This window comes from Durio zibethinus, chromosome 2, assembly GCF_047325235.1.
Source record: "Durio zibethinus cultivar Kanyao isolate XHJ-2024 chromosome 2, ASM4732523v1, whole genome shotgun sequence".
Classification (NCBI taxonomy): Eukaryota; Viridiplantae; Streptophyta; class Magnoliopsida; order Malvales; family Malvaceae; genus Durio; species Durio zibethinus.
Genome location: NC_143163.1, coordinates 28,482,056 through 28,502,918, shown reverse-complemented (window position 1 = coordinate 28,502,918; position 20,863 = coordinate 28,482,056). Strand labels below are relative to the sequence as shown.

Genomic DNA, 20,863 nt, shown 5'->3' with positions numbered 1-20,863 from the left:
TTATCCCTATCTCCTTATAATTTATTATTGTTCATATTTGATTTTAAGTTCATTAATTATTATTGTTTTCATTATATTTTCATTAAAAGGGCTTATTGTCTTAATTTTCATTCAACTATATTGAAATCATTATTTGGGAAGAATTTGGAGAGATCCAATTTACCCTCCTCTTGGATCACCATCTAACGTATAAAGCTAACATAAAAAAAATAATTTTGCCTAGATGTTAGGAAATTATTATAAAAAAGGTAATACTAAAAAAATTAATAATATTATTAATGATAAATTTTCATTAAAAAAAGAATTTTTTTTTTAAAATAGTTTTAAAAATCATAAAAATTGAACTTACCCCAAAAGTCCACCTAGATGTTGGAGATTTTTAGAGATGTTCGTGTTTTTAAAATTTAAATTTCTAAAACCCTAAAACTAAAACCCTAAATCCTCTAAACCATAAATCTAAAACCCTAAACCCTTTAAATTCCAAAACTAAAACTCTAAAACCTTCAAATCCTAAAATTGAAACCCTAAATTTCTCAACCCAACCCCTTGAAATCCTAAATTTCAAAACCCTAAATTTCAAAACCTTAAAATTGAAATACTAAAACCCTAAATCCCAAATCCCAAAATCGAAACTCTAAACCTTTCAAACCCTAAAATCAATCTTTAAACCCTTAAAACTCAAACCAAAACCCTAAAATCCAAAGCTCCAAAATCTTGAAACCCTAACTTTTAAAACTCAAAATTATTCCAAAATTTTAAGGATATGTGTGAAAACTCGAGTAGAGTAATTTGTTTCCGAATACTGCCTAGACGATAGGATATTTAGGAAACTTTATTCCATTAAGTATTTCATATGAGTCTTTAATTCATTTTAACAATGAAGTTAATAACTAATTACTAATAAGTATAATAATAAAATGAGATTTTAAATATAAATAGTCACATTTAAACTTTACCTAGATGTTAAAGAGTCAAAGTGATCTCATTATATTTAAGAATCCAATTTCAATTTTGCATTTCATCATCATACACAACACCTATTGGCTTACATGCATTTATTTGTTATTGTTTGCACTGTTTGCATTCATTTGTCTTTAATTTCTATTTACAACCTGATAATACGATCATTTATTTTTTTACACAATATATTTTTTTAATTTACTTACTTTTAAAGTTATGATATCATAAAATAAAAAAAAAATACATCATGAGGGGAACAGTTCTTGATACTCTACCTAGACGTTGAAGAGTTATCAATAATTATCTTCTACAAAGGATATTATTTTCATTTCAAGGGATGTTATGGTAAATATCAATCTAAAGTATTATCTTTAAAGTTCTGCCTAGATGTTGAAGAATTTTAAGATAATTCTTTAACTTAAAAATTTTCTCGATACTCCTAAACAAAGAATTTTGATTAAATTAATTTTTTTTTAAAAAAGATATTTATATTATTAAATATTAAATCGAAACTATTTCATCCAACACTGAAAATAGCGCATGATTAAATGATACTAATTTATAGGCGTTGTAGAGGTACTAATCCTTCCTACATGTAACCAACTCCCAAGCCTAACCTAATTTTTCGTAGATTAAAATTTATCTTTTTAATAAACTTTTTCGTTTTTATAACTTTATTAAAAAGATAAATTTTTGGGTGACCAGTCACACTCTAAAAAAATATTGTTGACAACTTTCTTTTTATTTTTCTCGATTTTAAAATTTTTTTCGTTTGGCAATCCCAAAACCGTTACGATAATATAGGTTACAAAATAAATCTTATGTAATTTTTAAAATCATCATTTTAAGAGAAATTTTGTATAATAATAAATGAAATAATTTTAGTAATATATCAAGAATAAGAACAAAATTATACCATATAAATAATATATTAAAATTAAATAATTTTAATAAAAATATTTAATGCTCAACATTAATAGATTATAAAATTAAAAAAATATGTGTCACTTATTTGATACCAAACATGTTTTGTGTTTTTAGTTTTTAAAATCATACAACAACATTAGTTCACCAAACATGCTTTCTATTTTTGAAATTTCAAAAGAAAACAAAATAAAATAAAAACAAAATTTTTTAAAAATATAAAATATAAAACAAAAAATTGATAACGAGACCAAACAAGCCTTTATTTATTTAATTGTTATTGATCATTATATATAAATATAATATTTAATTATGATCATCATTTATTTTTATATTTCAAATATATATATATATATTACTTTTTTTGTCATAAAAAAAAATTATTCACTTGAGAATTTACGTCTGACACCAATTCAAAACTACTGCTCATTTTCAAATCTTACAAGTATATCTAACAGAGGGTTAAGTCTCCTTTGTTGTGTTCGAGTTTAAAAGGTATCATTTCTTTTTCAGTGTATTTCCACTGCCAAGGAGAGGATTCTCTTCACTGCTACAGAATAGGTACCATTGCTTAATTTCATTCTTTTCTTTGTGAATTTCTTCTTTATTTTTCAATCTGAGCTTGTTAAAAGAATTCGTTCTTGCTTTTGTAGAGTTTACTCTGTTATTTTATCTTCTGCCAAATATCCATTCTAGCCGTTACCAGCTCTATTTTCTATCTAGATAGTAAAATTGATTTTAATGAAATTAAAAATAATATTAATGATAAAATTAGTATTGTACTAATACGATTTATTATTAAAATTATGATAATATAATTAATAATAAAATATATATTTAGATATAAAAATAATGATGACAATAAGATAAAGTTTACTTATAAGCGACATTAATCTAAAGTATAATAACAAATTATTTTTGTATAATTTTAATATTATTTAATATTTAAAATCTTAAAAATTTATTCAATAAAAATATTAGCATATATTAAATTATATTAAAATAATTTAATAATTAAAAATTATTAAAAAATATATTTGAAATATTTAATATTTAAAGAAATAATACTTGTAACAATTATAAATATTATTTAACAAAATAATAATACATATATGAAATATAAAACATATAACAAAATAAAAAGTTTTAAATATAAAGAAAAAGTAATTATTACTTTTTTAAAAAATAATACATTTACACATATTGGAATAAAATTACTAATATTAATTTATTTTATTATTTATTTAGTTTTGTATTTTAGTTAATTACTTAGTTATAAATTTGTTTATTCTTTTTCAATTCTAGTAATTTATTTAATTGTAAAATTGATGATTTGTCTAGGCATTTATTATTTTTAGCCATTTTTTTATTAATTATTTTATTATATAATTATATAAATGATTTGTTATATAATAATAATAATAATAATAAAGTTATGCGAAAAACTTTAAATGAAAAAATAACAAAACTATTAAGTGGCAAGAATACTTTCGTTCTTGCATTGTAAATTAGAGGAGGACAAGAAGAAGGAGAAGAAGAAAAAAAAAGGATAACAGGAGCATAAAAGGGAAGGAGGGGTGTTGTGGGGGACTCTTTAACCACGCACTAGATCATGTGTGCCAAACAGCCTCCGGTGACAAATCGTGTTGCTTGTACAGAGGTGTACAAATTGGCAGTTGAAATGAAGCCTGAGTCCTTATGTGCAGGATGACAAGGCTTTAATCAACGGTTGAAGATGGAAACCATTTTTTTCAGTTTAGCATCTAAAATCAAGAAGTACCAGAAATACTAATTAAATAGGAATAAAGTAAAAGTTCTCTTTTCCCTGAAAATGGCATTGCCATCTGCATTTGGAAGCAATAATGCAAATTCAGAAAATATGACTCCCACTCCCACCTAAATTTTGACTCAAAATAATGTAAATTCGACGTGGCTTATAATTGGGTTGGATGTATCAACTCGTCAAACCGACACTCCATTTTGACTGTTAGATTGAAGTATTAAATCCTTTATAATTTATTAACAAATCTTTTAATTTCCCTTTTATTATTATAGCTTTTTCCAATTGAGAGATAGCACACAGCGAATAAAGCAGAGCATCATTTGATATTCACAAACCCAAAAAAGTTCTTGTAAAATGGAATCTGGAATTGGAGTCTCCGCAGATTCAGTGCCGTACCTTGCTCTCCGGGACCACGAAGCCGATGTTTCTGACGATGCTCGTCTGAAACAGCTGGGTTACAAGCAAGAGCTTAGCCGCAGCCTCTCGTACGTAATAAACTCTTTCCCCCCCCCCTTTTTTTTTTTAATAGATCAATCTTCAACACCTGTAGTTAATTTATTCTTTATCTATATTTGGATTTTGGAGTTTTTCTGCATGAATCAATTTTCAGTTGTATAAGCGTTCTTCAAATTTTTTTCTTAAAGATTTATTTCTCTTTAAATATTCCAGTTATTCTCCCAATTTAATTTAAGTTTTTATACACATAATGATCTTTTTTGGCTTTTACTGAAATTATTTTCTTATATGCTAATGAGAACCAGAACAAAGAATAACAATAATTAATTTGAATGCACGATAAATTAAAATATATTATAATATTCAATATAAAACCCAATTTCAACCGCACCAGAAAAGTTTTGTTGTTTGGAACCAATTAATAATCTATTCTACCTTCAAGCATAAAATAGCTGAAAATTCATGCCAAAAACTGGAAATAGATTGAAAGCGACAGGTTCCTAATCCTAACATTTAGATCAGATCTATATATTATATATATATATATAGAGGGATGGATCCAAAAATTTTTTTCAGTAAGACCAAATTTATTATATAATATATTTACTTTAAAAAAAATTTTAATATAAAAGTAATGTTTTCTAAATGTAAAACAGAATTTTAATAAAAAAATTTGAAATATTTTTTATAATATCAAACATATAAAAAGTTTAAATAGAAACACAAATATAATAATATTAAATACATAAAAAATTTAAATATCAAATAAACACAAACACACAATATTATTATTTTTCAAATGAAAATAATATTATATAATTAAGTTAAATAGCTTTCATACGTAGAAAATCTAGGAATTTTTTTCATTGTCAATATTAAAAGATTTATAATTTTATTCAATTTCATATATTTCTTTTAAAATTCACTTTCTCTTATTAATGGTATTTATCTTTGACTAACTTAAATCAAATACTAATTTAATTTTTTTTTATAATTTTTAAGACATAAGATAAGATATGAAAATATAAAATAAGAGTAACAACAAGCTACTTTTATATGTATTTTAACTTTTTTAATAATTTTAAAATTGATGCTAGGATTTTTTCTAAATTTTAAATTTTGTTAGATTAAATCTCTACAAGTTTGTTAAGTTACATGTCTACAACGATATTTTACATCAAATACATATTATTATAAATTCTAAATAATGTTAAAAAAGCACCTTATCACATTATCAATATAAAAGAAAAACAGGAGAATAACGTACTCTAATATGTTAAAAATAAATTTTTGTATCATGAATGCTTTATCATAGTTTCATTTTACTTGTTTTCTATATTTTATTATACAAAATTAGTTTAGCTTTAATTTGTGCTTTTTTTCTTTTATAAATATTTTATCATTTTATGCTTGACGTGAACACTTTTACAATAATATAATGATATTTCACATAAATAAAAAAAAATTGAAGTCTGTAAATAAAAAGAGAGGAGAATAGACAGGTGCAAAAGAGAGAACAAGGATACTAGATTGTGACTTAAGTTAGTTAAAATGAGACTTACATGAAATAATTATTTATAAGCCAAAATTTATTAATATTTACATATAATACTTTATTTTCTTTTGAAATGAGTCAATTTTTTTTACTGAAGTATATCTATACTTTATAATATTTTTAAATCTTTCCCTTTTACATTTTTTCTTTTTCAATTTAATGGGGGTAAAATGTAAAAATATTAAAACTTTTGTCTAATATCATAATATATTTAAAAAGGTTATAGGATTTCAGTGGGGGCAGTTGCCCCCACTATAAATTTGTCCCTATTCATATATGTGTATGCATTATTTTATTACATATATTAAGTGGATGTCGTGTGTTCTCCTAGATAAAATGTTTTAATTTTCTCATATATATTTATATTTTTTTGAAAAATTCACTAATTTAAAAAAAAAAGAAACTTGTTGAATATTGATTTTTATCAAATAAAAATATTGAGGATTAAATTTTTTTTGTTAACTTAATTTTTTATTATTACAAAATATATCTAATTAAAAATATAAATCTAAAATATATATATATGTATAAATAAAACACGAAAAAATAAAAAAATAAAAATGAAAAAAAGTTAATAGAAGGTATTACATTAACATCTTCATTATTAATTTCTTAAATTAAAGTATTAAATAATAATTTTATTAATATAATATGTTAATATAAAATTAATTAATAATATATATATATATATATCTTGAAATAGGTTGTAACAAAGTATCCTAAACACATTCTCGCCCTAATGTTGCATTTTATAAAAATACTCAACCTATCCCCACTTGAACTCGATCTAAAAAAAATCACTTTGTATCGATAAGATGGATCAAAATTCATTGTATATGTATTATTTTAATATCGTTATCAATTGATTTTTTTTTATACAAAATTTATCTAATTAAAAATACAAAAAATAAAAAAAAAGATATTATGCGAACATTTTCATTGGTCTCATCTTTTTAACAAAATTAATTTAAAAAAAAAGAATAAGGGAGTTTAATGAAATATTATGTAAACATCCTAATTGAGTTAAAAATGTTAAATAATAATTTAATTAATTAAATAATAAAAATAATTTAAAAAAAAGTGTCACATGTACACATTCGTTTATTCTTTCAAAGAAAAATTATCTTATTCTAAAGAAAAAGAAAGGAATAAAAAAGCTTTAAAAAAGAAGAAAGAAACGGTGAAAAGCAAAAAATGAAAATAAGTTAAATTGCCGTATGACATTTGTAATGATGAATTTTTCTTGAAAATTTTATATATGAGTTTTAGGAAAAAAAAAAAAAAAAAGAAAGGATTGAGAAAAAGAAAAAAAAAATTTTGGATGTGATATCAGCACTTTTATTAATATTTTTTTCTTTAAAAAGAATAAGGGAAAACATATTTTTTAAATAATCATTCAAATGGGTCCCATATTAAAGAATATTTAAAATATTTAAAAAAATTATTAAATATTAAAAAAAGAAAAGAGAAAAAGTAAATTAAAAAAGAAAAAGCGAAAAAAAGGAATCAAATGACCGGATACATTGACATACTCAAGTGAGTTTTTAAAAAATTAAAATCTAAAAAAGTATTTAAATAATATATAAAAAAAACACGTAACATGATATTGGCATTAAGTGAGTTTTAAAAAAATAAATTTTAAAAAAATTATTAAATATTTTTTAGGAAAAAGTAAAAAAAAAAAAAGCAAATTGAAAAGTTTAGTGTAAGGAAGCTGCACATACAATAAAATAAAATCTTTTAAAAATAAATATTTTATATTTTTAAAAAATATTTATTAACTATTTTAAAAAGAACAAGAAAAAAGTAAAAAATAAAAATAAAACATATGAAAATATTAAAGTGACACGTGGCAATCCAAGAAACAAAAACTAAACTTGTTACATTACAAAATTTAATATTTAGATAGGAAGGTCTTCATAAATTGGGTGGATCATTGGCAAGCCCAGTTTAGCACATCCATAAAAATTTATTTAGACGCGTTTAATCCAACCAAGAATTCTAGCGGCACACCGTAATTACACTCGCTTTTCAACATTTGTGCTCTTAGAAAGCCACGCTATCTCTTACTTAAGACATGAAACCGAAAACTTACAATTTCAGGTTGTTTATTTCTCAACCTTTATAAGTTTTTCTGTTTCTGTGAAAACCAAAGAGAGAAAAGCTTCTCACTTCTAAGCTCTCAAACTGTAATAACTAACTCTCCACCTTCCTCCAAAATCTTTCTTCCCAAGAGCTTTTATAGCAGCCCCATAAGCCTTCAAACTGTAATCTATTTTCTTCTTCTTCTTCTTCTTCTTCTTCTTCTAAAAGAAACATGGCTGTTGTTATTGATTATGGAGGAATTTGGAGATCTAATCCTCGTAAATAAGCTTAAATCTCTTGGAGTCAGTAATGGAGGTTGATATGTGGAATTAATGTAAATGGAAGATTACTCTTGTTATTTTCATAGCAATAATTTCTTTCTTCTCCTTCTCCTTAAACCCAATGCTAACTCATTTGTGAAGAAATATCGGAAGAACAGTGATTGAGGATCACCAAATTTAAAGAGGAATGCTATATACTTTTAAAAGTTTGAGAGCAAGTTGATCATTAACTACGTATTTTAGGCATAAATGTAAGTTTTATTAAAACGATAAAGAGCAGTTTAAAATCATTATGGAAAAATAACCAAAAAAAGGGCATAAATCCATCTTTGGACCCTTTTCCAGTGATGATAAAAAAATTAAAAAAAAACCCAACAAGACAAAAAAAATTTTCATTTTGACCAACACCTTTCATGACTATTCAACTGGGTAAAATAAGCATTGAAGAGGTAAGATTTCATTTCAAATTAAAACGCTCCTTCTGCCAAAAGTTGCATGCGGCCCGCAAAGCAAACGGGAATGGTAAAGAAGAAAAAAGAGCATAAACAACAAGACAAAAACCATCAACTCCAAGCAACAAGATGTCGAGGTCTGCTAAAGACTTTGCCTCGTAATTTTAGAGAACTGGACAGATTTAATTTTCTTTGAGCAAACCTCAATAATGTTTTAAGATAGGCTTGAGTCTTCAAGGAATTTTGTATCCATTTTTTGCCTGCAGAGTCACTCTCACCTTTCAAAGATACTGTACGTTAAATTCATCTGCAATTTATCCAAGAACAAAATATATACTTTACAACAATAATGAAGAAAGAAAAGAGTATTTATATAAAAGACTATATAAAAAAATAAACATTCACATTTTAACTCATCAAGTAAATTATTTCTATGAATGTATTTTCGATAACAAAAAAAATATATAGCAAAGTGTATTTTAGTCTGAGAATGAATATATCGGCTTACTATTGATACCAAATTAAGCAGAGGATCAAGTTTACGGAATATTAAGTTTGAGACTCTTCCTATTTGTACTAAATGAATATATTTTATATTTTATTGTTAAAAATATTTTAACATTTTTAAATATATTTTATAATTTTAAAATATTCTCTTGGATCAAGCTAAACCAGAGTCTACTTGCCCACCTTATTATGCATTGGTTTCGTGAATTGATTAATTGTAAGTGATATGCTTTTGTATATTTACATTCTTAAGGTCAACAATATAAAATCCTAACTATTAAATTCTTAAATCATATATTTGCTATGTAAAAATTAAGAATAAAGATAACAATGAAATATATAAAAAGTTTTGAGATAATGCTGAAATTAAAAATTAATAAAAAAAAGGGCTAAATAAAAATTATTTCCTCTATCCCATAAATAATGTCTGATTTTATTTTTTGCCATCAATTTTGACCATTAATGTTTTAAATATTTATTTAATTAATTTTTTTAATAAAAGTATGGTTGAAAATCTCATCATGCAAGACTTTTTAAAAGTATTTTTTTCATGTTTTATAGCAATATATTCACAATTAAACAAAGTTGGTAAAATTATCATAAAAAAAAAAAAAATTATGATAGCATTTATGAGAAAACAGAGTAAAACCTAAGTATTATGAGTAAAACCAAAATTTTGTAAAAGCCAAGGAGACCATAAATAGCCCTGTTGCCCCATCCTCTTAGATGTGTCGAATGAGCTAGGTCGAATTAACACAGTTCATTTAAATATTAACCCATATCATGAATTGTATTTATTTAATTCTATTATGTAATATGTTATGTGGACACGATCATTGAATATTAAGAATATAATTTAGTATGACACATGATCCATAGTCCTTATGAGTCATGCAGTACATAATATAGCTCTATTTTTCATACTGAATTGGACAAAGCACAGTTCATTAATAACAATTTTCTAAAAGTTTAAATATTGCTCGAGTTTAAAGTGTATTTTTTGTGTAATTAAACTTTAAATAATATAAGAGTCCATTTTTTTTTTCTATGTTGTAAACCTTAACCTCTTTTTATATTATTCAAATTTATAAAATATATCAAAACAATCAAAATATTTACCACAAAAATCTTAACTATTTCTACTACTTCTAGATCAAGTGATAACTTTTTTACCTTAATAGTTTTATTTTTTTTGATGAATATTTACTAGTAGGATAGTTTTCATGAAAAGTTTTTTAAATATAAAAAAGTGACTCATATATTTTGTATTCAAAATGAAAGGATTATAAATTTATTCATCAATAATTTAAGTATTTTATAAATATATGTATTTAATATAATTCTATTTTATAAATTATTAACAAAATATTAAAAGCAAGTATAGTATTAATGCAAGATAAAAATATATATATACGCTTGGCCAACTCGATTACTTGAGAACTTCGACTCCATTGAGTCAGAGTATCAATCAAAGAATGAAAAGTTACACCCCGCTTTTTTTAAAATTAATATATATATATATCATTTACTTTAAATTTTTTAAAATACCTTGTGATTTTAAAAAATGTTTTCAAAGAATATATTTAAATTCCACTCAAATTCAGAAATAATGTCCTATATATTTATAAAAAGAAGGAAATTTTTTCCCTGGATATATCATCTTTGTAGTAAATCCATTCAGTAAATATGATTGAACGAAAAACGTTGGCTTGCGGTGTGCACTGTGCAGGGCAATAGCAAACTTTTCTGTGACATTCTCCATCGTATCGGTGATCACAGGATTGACAACAACGTATGGTACAGGATTGACCTTTGGTGGGCCCGTTACAGTCATATATGGCTGGCCCATCGTGGGCTTCTTAACTATGTTTGTGGCTCTGGCAATGGCTGAGATTTGCTCTGCTTATCCTACTTCTGGGGGCCTATACTTTTGGAGTGCCAAGCTGTGCGGCAATCACTGGGGTCCGATGGCTTCCTGGTTCACTGGTTGGTAAGTTACTCGTTTTCCGATTGATTTTTCATCCATTCTTTCGACCTTGCATTTGCTGTGATCTGTTTGTCGCTTTGTGCTAGCCACCTTGGGTTCTATTTGTACCCTTTTTTTATGATGCATATATTAGCCTGCCCGCCTGAGTCCTGACCATAGTGAGCTTTGGGTAGTTCTATAGATCATAATAAGATCATCTTTGCTATTGTTGTGCATTTTACTACTTCGCGGTCAGCCATCCCCGGAGTTGTTGGCTTAAGTGTTTGTTTTTAAATTTTCAAAGAATTCAAGTACCTTGGCTTGAGATGATAATCATTTAGACTTGAGATGTGTTAGCCGGAATAAATAAAAAAAAATGGAAAAACTACCACCCCTTCAATTATAATGCAATTTCAATCTGCTATTGACAAAACGATTCAAACTTCACTCACTGTTCATGTACAGGCCTCTTCTTGAACAAAACCTCGCTCAAAACATAGACCATTTCAAGCACTAGCTAGTCTTTAAAGTTATTTCTCTTGGACAGAAGAATGTTCTATGATGTCTTTTGTTATTTTGAGATAAAAGATAGATTTGATAATACATATATTTATTATTGGAGTTCAACACTCGTAATTCTTAAACTTTAATAAAAAATTTATTTTGGTTTCTAATTTTAAAATATTCTAATGAATCCTTAATTATTTAAAATTGTTATATTTTAGTTATTTCGTCTATGAAACCATTTAAATTGATGGTAAATATCAATTAGCACAATATGATGATATCAGCTAATATATCGAGAGATTAAAATAGAATTCTCTCAAAATTTAAGAATCAAAGATAAAATTATTTCAAAATTTTATAAATTTCATATATATTTTATAAAATATTAAATTAAAATTTTTTTTGTTGTAATATAATTTATTAGTTATATATTTTTTTAATAGAAAATAGTTTTTTAAAAATTATAATTAAGTTAAAATTTTAAATATTTTTTAAAATTCAATATCATTTTAAAAACAAAAAAATCTATTTTCTATTAAAAATATTAGTTTACTCATAAATCATAATAAAAATACTATTTTCTATCCATAAAATATATCTTATAAAATAATAACTATCTTTTATTTTCCTTTTTCTAATATATTTTATAAAAAATAAATAAAGGAAAAGATAAAAATATTTCAAGAAAAATTAATTTTTATATATTTCAAATATATTTTATAAAATATTATAATTTAAAATATTTTTTAATTTTTATTATGATATGATTTACCAATAAAATAATATTTTTAATAGAAAATAAATTTTTAAAAATTAAAATTAAGTTGAAATTTTTAAAATAATTTTGTTAAAATTACATGTCATTTTAACAAATTAAGTAAAAATTTTATATTGGTTTAAGAAATTAAATAAAAAGTCTATATCATATTAAAATATTATGTAAAATTTTTCAAATTATTTTGAAAAATAGATTTATTAATCTATTCAAAATTATAAAAACTTTATATTCATATAAAATAAAAAACATAATTTAAAATCTTTTTTCTTTTTTCTTTTTTATAAAACATATTTTATAAAATATATTTAAAAAGGAAAAATTAAAGATATTTAATATTTTAAAAAATAAATTTTTAGATAGATATTATGACTTATGAGTAAAATAATTTTTTTTATATTTTTTTAAATGTATTAAATTTTAAAAAAGGAATTTAAAAATTTTAATTTAATTTTAAGTTTTGAATATCTATTTTTTATTTAAAATAAAAATCCATCTAATAAGTTATATTATAATAAAAAATACAAATATAATTTTAAATTTAATATATTTTATAAGATATATATGAAATATATAAAGTTTTAAGATAATTTTGTCTTTGGCCCTTAAATTTTAAGAGAATTTTATTTAGTCTATATTTGCCGTATGAGATAGTAGTTGATGTGATCATGTGGTGTTGGCTAATATTTATTGTCAATTTAGATGATTTCATAGATGAAAAAATAAAAATAAAAAAACTTTGAATAATTAAGGATTCGATTAGAAAGTACCATTTAAGAGGTGAATATTTAATAGCACTCATAATACTAAAAATTTGATCAAATATTTTCTTTTGGTCATTAAATTTTAAAAAAGTTTGATCGGATCCCTAATTACTCAAAATTATTATATTTTGGTCATTTTATTTATAAAATTGTCTAAATTGACAATAAATATTATATAGTACCATGTAATAACGTCAGTTAATATTTCACATGAAAAACAAAAGGGCTAAAAATGGGCTAAAAAGGGTGTTGAACGAATGTATATTGAACCATTGGCCATCATTGTAGCAAATGAGGAAAGGTTTTATAGCACAGCTAAGTGCAAGCAATTAGGATGGCTTATGCAAGGACATCAATTCATTCATAGTTTTGCACTCTTTTGTGTTATAGTTGTTTTAGGTTTAAACTTTTATACGTAGAGATGTCTTGGGTTTAGATGATTTCGAATTTCAACCATATTAGGCTCATACGTTTTGAATTCAATCAATCTCAAGATAATTATAATTCAAGCCTTTTAAGTTAAAATACAAGTTTTACAAGTTTTGAATTAAATTTGTCTCAAAATTAGGTCGTCGTAGTTTTAGATTATTTAGAGTTTGAATTGCTTCAAGTTCGGGTTCATATCAACTTCTTTTCTTATTATTTTGAGTTCAAATTTTCTCACATTTGAGAAATTAGTATTTATTCCAAAGTATTTGATTGAATGGATTCAATCGTGAACTTAGTTTTTGAAATTCGAAAAAATTTTGCTATCTCTACATACCAATTACGGATGGAAATGGGAAAATATGTATTTTTTAGATAATATGATGAGGGGTATTCCTTGGCATTGCCTACGTTTAATTTACTTTTCAAGCAGGTCTTAAAAGCGCACTTTTTATACAAATTTAAGGCATTTAAAATTTGACTTCCAAAATATTCCCAAAATATCCCTACAATAATTGAATTTGATTAACAAAAAAGGAAAAATTTTACTTACTAACTTGATTAAGGGTTTGCGATTAAAAAAAAATTTTAATTACAAAAAAGTCCATTTAAAAAAATAATGAGAAAAATATGACGACAAATTTTAAGTATTTGTTATTATTATGAAAATGTAATGTGAATAATTGTAATGTCTAGAAAAACTTATAAAATAATAAGATATTAAGAATATAAGATAACAAAGTGATTTTTACCCAAACGATTTTTTTTTTTTTTGTTATCACAAAAGCACATTTGAATGAATTTTTTAATTTAAATAAAAAAACTAAACTTTTACATTAAAAAGTCAAAATTTTTTTTATTATTTAACATTGTCTTTAGATCAAAAGAAACTTTTAATATAAAAACTATTCTGAACAACAATTATACAGATACTTCTTCGTGGGTAGCTATTAAAGAGAGTTATTTAATGTTACTAAAAAATTGTCTTACAAATTTAACATGCCAGCTCATGTATTGTGGCAGTCAAAGATTCAGATCCGAAATTGCGTAATTTAACTCATTATCCAAGATCCACCATGGAAAAATAATCAATTCTTGAGCTTACTTCACATTGAAATGCATGGAAAATCAAGTTAAAATTTTGTAGCCTTGCACTGCACGCGTCATTTTCTAGTTTTGCCATGTGATGGCCCGTTTCCACACAAATCGATATTGCAGACATTTATTGAGTTCATAGTGGGCATTCATTAATTGAGATAAATATTTAATTTTTGGGTACTTGATTATAAGTAAGATCCTTGGTTGGGAACATCCTCATTAATAATAATATTAATTAATTAATTTGAAAGTAATTAATACTCATTAAAATGAATTTATAACAAAAATAAAAATAGCTTTAAATTAAATTAAATAAAAAAAAGTAATAAAGAATAACATTTTTGTTATATTTATATGTTTTAATAAATATTTATTTATTTTAATAATAGAGAGAGGATCATGCAGTTTTAATAATAATAATAATAATAAATAATAGCAATAAAAGTCGGGGACGGAGCCCATCATCTTTGGCAAGAATATCATTTGGAGATTAGGCTACGTTTTGGCAGCATAACGTCATGTCTGCGTCAAATTGTTAGCCAAAAAATAAAGCGTTTCACACGTGCGAATTTACCCTTTTCTTTTTCTTTTGGTAGTTTCTATTTACACTTTCCATCCTCTATTCTGTGTTTTAAAAGATACCCCTTTTAATCATTATTAGTTTTATTGTTAAAAAAACATTTCCCACTAGTCTGATTAGTTTTTTCTTTCTCCAGAGACAGAATGATAATTCCAATATCAATATTAAAAGAGAAGGATTTGGAATCTTTAACTTTTATATTCAAGCATTTTTATATGAGTTTTTTTTCTAATTTTATTTATATGCATAAGAAGTTGATTTTGTCCTTTCGGATCATGATATAAAATAAGAAGAAAAAATAGATTGAAATTAATTTTTAAGAAAAAATAAGAATATACATATACCTAAAAAAAACATAGCTGTGGTTAGAGGAACTGGGACAAATGGTCCATCCAATCCAGTCCACGCATTTTGCCTTTCGATTGTTTTGGCTATGCATTAGATTACTTTCAACCGTATATTCAAATCTGGTACTCCTATTTCCCGTATCAAATATTGTAAAAATCTGGAAGCAATGAGATTCTGCTGTTACTTACAGCTTGGGCCATCCCATCCAGCGCATCATCACCCCGACCTGAATCCAAAGTCAAACATACAGGTGGAATGGGAAAAATCTCAAAGCGTTAAGCCAACCAAAACTGGCGCATTACTTTGACCACTGATAACCATTCACAACACAAAGCTTGCTGACAAATTTGTCTTCAAAAGAAACAAGTCCTTTTCCTTTGATCAGAGAGTTGATTGCCTTTCTTTCACAGCATCTGTTTCTTTGATAAATAAATAAATAAATAAAAGGTTAGAGATACAGAGAGGTGTCCTGTCCAGAAAGGAAGGGAACAGAGAGATCCAGAGAAAACACCCACAAACCAATCTCTTTCTTTTGGGACTTCTAAACATAGTTTCGGGCAGTAAAATAATGGCTCTTCCATCTCATACACTTGAAAATGGAAGCGTTTTGGTTGATTCAGGCCAGTCCCGTCTCGCAGAGCTTGGCTACAAACAAGAGCTCAAGCGTGATCTCTCGTAAAATTCCTTACCTACCCTTTCCTTTTCTTCTTCAATTTGGTTGGCTGTGAACTGAAGAGTGTAAATATATATATATATATATATATATATTTGTTTTTTGGTTTTAAAAAATTTTGCAGGATGTTTTCAAATTTTGCGTTTTCATTTTCGATCATATCAGTGCTCACTGGTATCACCACAGTCTACAAAACTGGCTTGAATTTTGGTGGAACTGTCTCTTTGGTTTATGGTTGGTTTATAGCGGGTGGTTTCACCATGATTGTTGGGTTATCAATGGCTGAGATCTGTTCCTCTTACCCAACTTCTGGTGGTCTTTATTATTGGAGTGCTAAGCTTGCTGGTCCAAATTGGGCACCGCTTGCCTCTTGGCTTACAGGCTGGTAATTATTATTTTTTCATTTTGGCTATTTTAATTAACGTCTACAATCACTTCCATGAGATTGGGAGCTAATTAGATAATATAAAAGTTTCTCGTGAAAAGTATCAGCTAAAGAGTCTGGGGTTAATTGCTACAGTAAAAACAAGTAGAAATAGTTTAAGCTGAGATGAATGCCTAAATTAAGTACCCTTACGAATGTTGTGGGGATGCAGATCGAGAACAACAATGAAAGGGGGCAAGGTGCTACAGCTATTTATTAGTATTGATCTTCTCAATTCTAATTTGTTTGTCAAACACTATCACATTATTCTTCTATTTTTGTTGCAAGCTTGTGAAAAGGAATATGTTCTTTGTCAAAGTGTAGAAAATTTGGAATGGTTCCAGATTTATCATACTTCATTCTTGTAATTACCTCAATCCTCCACTTCTAATCAGAAACCTGTAGCTCAGACAATTGGAACATCCTTCAGAAGTCTCTTACTTTCTTTATATTGGTTCTTAGTGTAGCTGGGCAACTATTTTAGTTGCTTTAATATTTGCACCTTTAGGCAGTGATGTATGTGTGAACCAACCTGCTTCTATTCAATATATATATATATATATATATATATATATATATCAGGGTATAGCTCCAAAATACTGGATTTCCACCAGATCAATCATTGATTAAACTTCCTTTGAGCATGTATTGGTAGTTCTAGAGCTCTCCAATTCTGCATGCGAGGCCCATTATAAATATATTTGGCACTGCTTTAAGCCCCAAAGTTTAGGCCATTATGTTTGTGTGCCCTCTGTGCTACATGTTCTTTGCATAAGCTAAATCAACTTGATGTAGGATTTTAATTTCCCTTTGATTCCCATCAGTATAATTCAACCGCAGTACCTGACATGCTCATGCCCTACCTCACTCCTGAGACCACGGGAAACAATTTTGCTTTGGTGCTTCAGTCCAAATATATTAGAACACTCTCTTTTGTAGATTCTGGTGAAACTCCGCATGGTAAATAGGATTATTGTATATTTATTTGTACTAACCAGCTCTTCTTTTTCGCTTTCCCCTTCTATAATATGGGATTGTCCCTGACTCTCGGTACTCAGTAAGATTTTATCTCATTGGTGTTCTAGAGCATGCATAGACGTACACATTTCTACTCTAGTATAATCATAAGAGGTAGCCAATTTGGTCTCCCTTAATTGCATCTAATGCAGTTCATTTATTTTTTCTGGCAGGTTGAATATTGTTGGTCAGGTGTGTCTTTGAGTTGTGATATCCTTGGATTTGATTTCATCTGATACATCACTTAAAGGCCAATCTAGTTTTGGATTAGATCTGAACACCATAATATGTTCTAACAACAAAAACTGCCTTTTCATTTGCAGTGGGCTGTTACAACAAGTGTAGATTTCTCACTTGCACAACTGATTCAGGTGATAATTCTCCTTAGTACAGGTGGAAAAAACGGTGGTGGATATGAGGCGTCTAAATATGTTGTCATGGCTTTTCATGGGGCAATCCTACTGATGCATGCTATAATAAACAGTCTTCCCATTTCAGTTTTATCTTTCTTTGGACAGCTGGCTGCTGCATGGAATCTTCTAGGTATGAAGACATCAGGGCTAACTTGCTTTTTGGCTCAAGTGATCCCCTTTTTTCAACTAACAATTATTTGCATCTAGGTGTTCTTCTTCTTATGATCCTCATTCCCTCAGTTGCAACAGAGAGGGCTAGTGCCAAGTTTGTGTTCACTCATTTCAACACAGATAATGGGGATGGAATAAACAGTAAAGTCTATATTTTTGTTCTTGGGCTTCTTATGAGTCAGTATACCCTTACTGGATATGATGCGTCTGCTCATATGGTAAGCTTTTGTCTTTCTTTCATTTCCTTCTCAATCGAACCCAACTTTAAAGCAGTGGAGAACCAGGGCAACAAAGGTTTTCAAACTTCCCTTTTTTTCTCTTCATAAAGATAAATTTTATCAAGCTTAACTTAATCTGGTGCCATATAATAATTACACAGTTCTTTGAAACTTAATCGGATGAATCTTAAGAGCATGCTATTTCTTGAGTTCTCCCTTCTGAAACATTAACAAGCTCAAAATTTCACCAATTTAAAGTGAAATTATACTTTCATTAGATTGGCTTTTGAGTCTAATTCTTTTTTCACTTCTGGCTTATGGAATACTTACAATCTGACAAGCGAAACTAAATCATGTTGTTTATTTTAAACTTCCATTTATAGACAGAGGAAACCAAGAGCGCTGATAAGAATGGACCAAAAGGAATAATTAGTTCCATTGGGATATCTATTATTTTTGGATGGGGTTACCTACTTGGCATCACCTTTGCAGTTACCAACATCCCATTTCTTTTGAGTGAAGATAATGATGCTGGAGGTTATGCTATTGCTGAAATATTTTACCTAGCATTTAAGGATAGATATGGCAACGGCGTTGGAGGAATTATTTGCTTGGGAGTAGTTGCAATTGCTATATTTTTTTGTGGTATGAGTTCCGTAACTAGCAACTCAAGGTACACAGGTTTTCTTATGTTCTTGTAAGACAAATCACCTGGATGTTCTTACCTGTCAAGTTGCAACTCACTTGCACTATATGTCTGTTCTCAGGATGGCGTATGCATTCTCAAGAGACGGGGCCATGCCATTGTCACGTTGGTGGCATAAAGTGAACCAGCAGGAGGTTCCTATAAATGCAGTTTGGCTTTCTGCATTTATCTCATTTTGTATGGCACTCACGGTATGCACATCTAACCATCTGAAAATTCTATACAAATGTATCCTTTTTGTTTCGTTGGAGTGGTAAAACTTTTTTTGAACTGGTTTAGTGGATATCAATAAAGGTTGATGGATGGAACACACAAGTAATTTTTTTCATTCGTACGTACATAAAGTGCATTAATTTGTCAGCAAGACAGGGAATCCAGGTTCCTTACGTAGTGTCATCTCCACCCCATTTGTGGAAACTTTACTTTAAACATTGAAGAAAAGGTGTCCTAATTTGGACATTAAATTTGGTGAGAGCTACTTTCTCAATGGAATGTTGGACTGGGTTTTCTTTTTTGGTTTCATCTGTTGAATAACAGTTTTAGAGGACATCCATTTTTTTTTTTTTTGGCTTTTTACCTTTTCCAATTAACATTTGTAAGGCCATTATTATTTCAATCTGATGTTGGTCAAACTAACAAATGCAACTATGACCATTGAAATCTATTTAGCATTCTTCTTTAACTGCAAATAATGTAGCCTTTTTGTTCTCAATCTCTTGCAGTCTCTTGGAAGCTTGGTGGCATTTCAGGCCATGGTATCTATTGCAACTATTGGACTTTACATTGCTTATGCCCTACCAATATTCTTTAGGGTGACCTTGGCTCGAAAATCCTTCATCCCAGGACCCTTCAACCTGGGCCGCTATGGGGTCTTGGTTGGTTGGATTGCAGTCATATGGGTGGCAACGATATCAGTCCTCTTCTCATTGCCTGTTGCCTATCCAATCACCCCTCAGACACTCAACTACACTCCCGTTGCTGTTTGTGGTTTGCTCGTTCTTACCATTGCTTCTTGGATCGTTAGTGCTCGACATTGGTTTACAGGTCCTATAACCAACATAGATAAATGAAATTGTATGTATGCCCTGATTATTAGATTTCAGTCTCTTAAGACAATATATGATTGGTTTTTTTTTTTTTTTTTTTACACAAAGCTCAGGCAATAAAACTTTTGTAAAATTTCTCAATGTTCTAAAGTAAGTAATTCAGTAAATTTTTTTAGTTGTGTTTATGAATTCATGTCCTTGCAGCGCAGAAATTGATTCTTTGATGAGACTTAGTCGATGAAAATATATTCTTACAAATAATTTGATTTCAAAATTAGTCTGGCAGTTTTCTCATCTTTATCAAAATCTATTACGATATGACTGCTGATTAAAAAGGAGAGAAGCAAAAATTTCAGGAAAAAACTATTGATAAAGAAAACTATTGAATGCACAGGTCTGACAGCTAATGATCCGAATGGTTTTTTACTTCACCCCTTCGGGAAAATTTCTATTTAAACTTGCCTTTTTTTTTTTATTTCATTTTCCACTTCCAAAACACTGTTCCAGAAGAATTATTACATAAATATATTATTAAAGGTGTTCATAGTACGGTTAGACTTGATTGATACTTTCAAAACCTTGTTTAAAGTAAGAGTTGCCCATTTAGAAGTGTTACTATTTAAAATATTTAGAATATTTTATATTGGGTAAATATCATTAATAATTTTTAAATTATAATAAAATATTTAATGTGATATTTAAATTTTAAAAATTTATAATATCATATT

The 20,863-nt window shown here is 27.0% G+C and overlaps 1 protein-coding gene across 2 annotated transcripts; it reads left to right on the top strand.

Annotated features, from left to right (window-relative positions):
- The first annotated feature begins 2,402 nt into the window (after positions 1-2,402).
- LOC111317781 (bidirectional amino acid transporter 1) lies at positions 2,403-20,324 on the top strand. 2 transcript variants are annotated; one of them, XM_022920189.2, is made up of 9 exons: positions 2,403-2,445; positions 3,940-4,152; positions 10,733-10,993; positions 17,755-17,773; positions 17,905-18,124; positions 18,202-18,383; positions 18,767-19,056; positions 19,151-19,280; positions 19,812-20,324. In XM_022920189.2, exons 2-9 carry the CDS (start codon positions 4,022-4,024, stop codon positions 20,157-20,159), a joined length of 1,581 nt encoding a protein of 526 aa, XP_022775924.1. In that variant the 5' UTR covers positions 2,403-2,445; positions 3,940-4,021; the 3' UTR covers positions 20,160-20,324. The 2 variants fall into 2 exon arrangements, with proteins under 2 accessions (XP_022775924.1, XP_022775925.1); XM_022920190.2 differs by lacking the exons at positions 2,403-2,445; positions 3,940-4,152; positions 10,733-10,993 and adding exons at positions 15,663-16,142; positions 16,265-16,525.
- Positions 20,325-20,863: the final 539 nt, after the last annotated feature.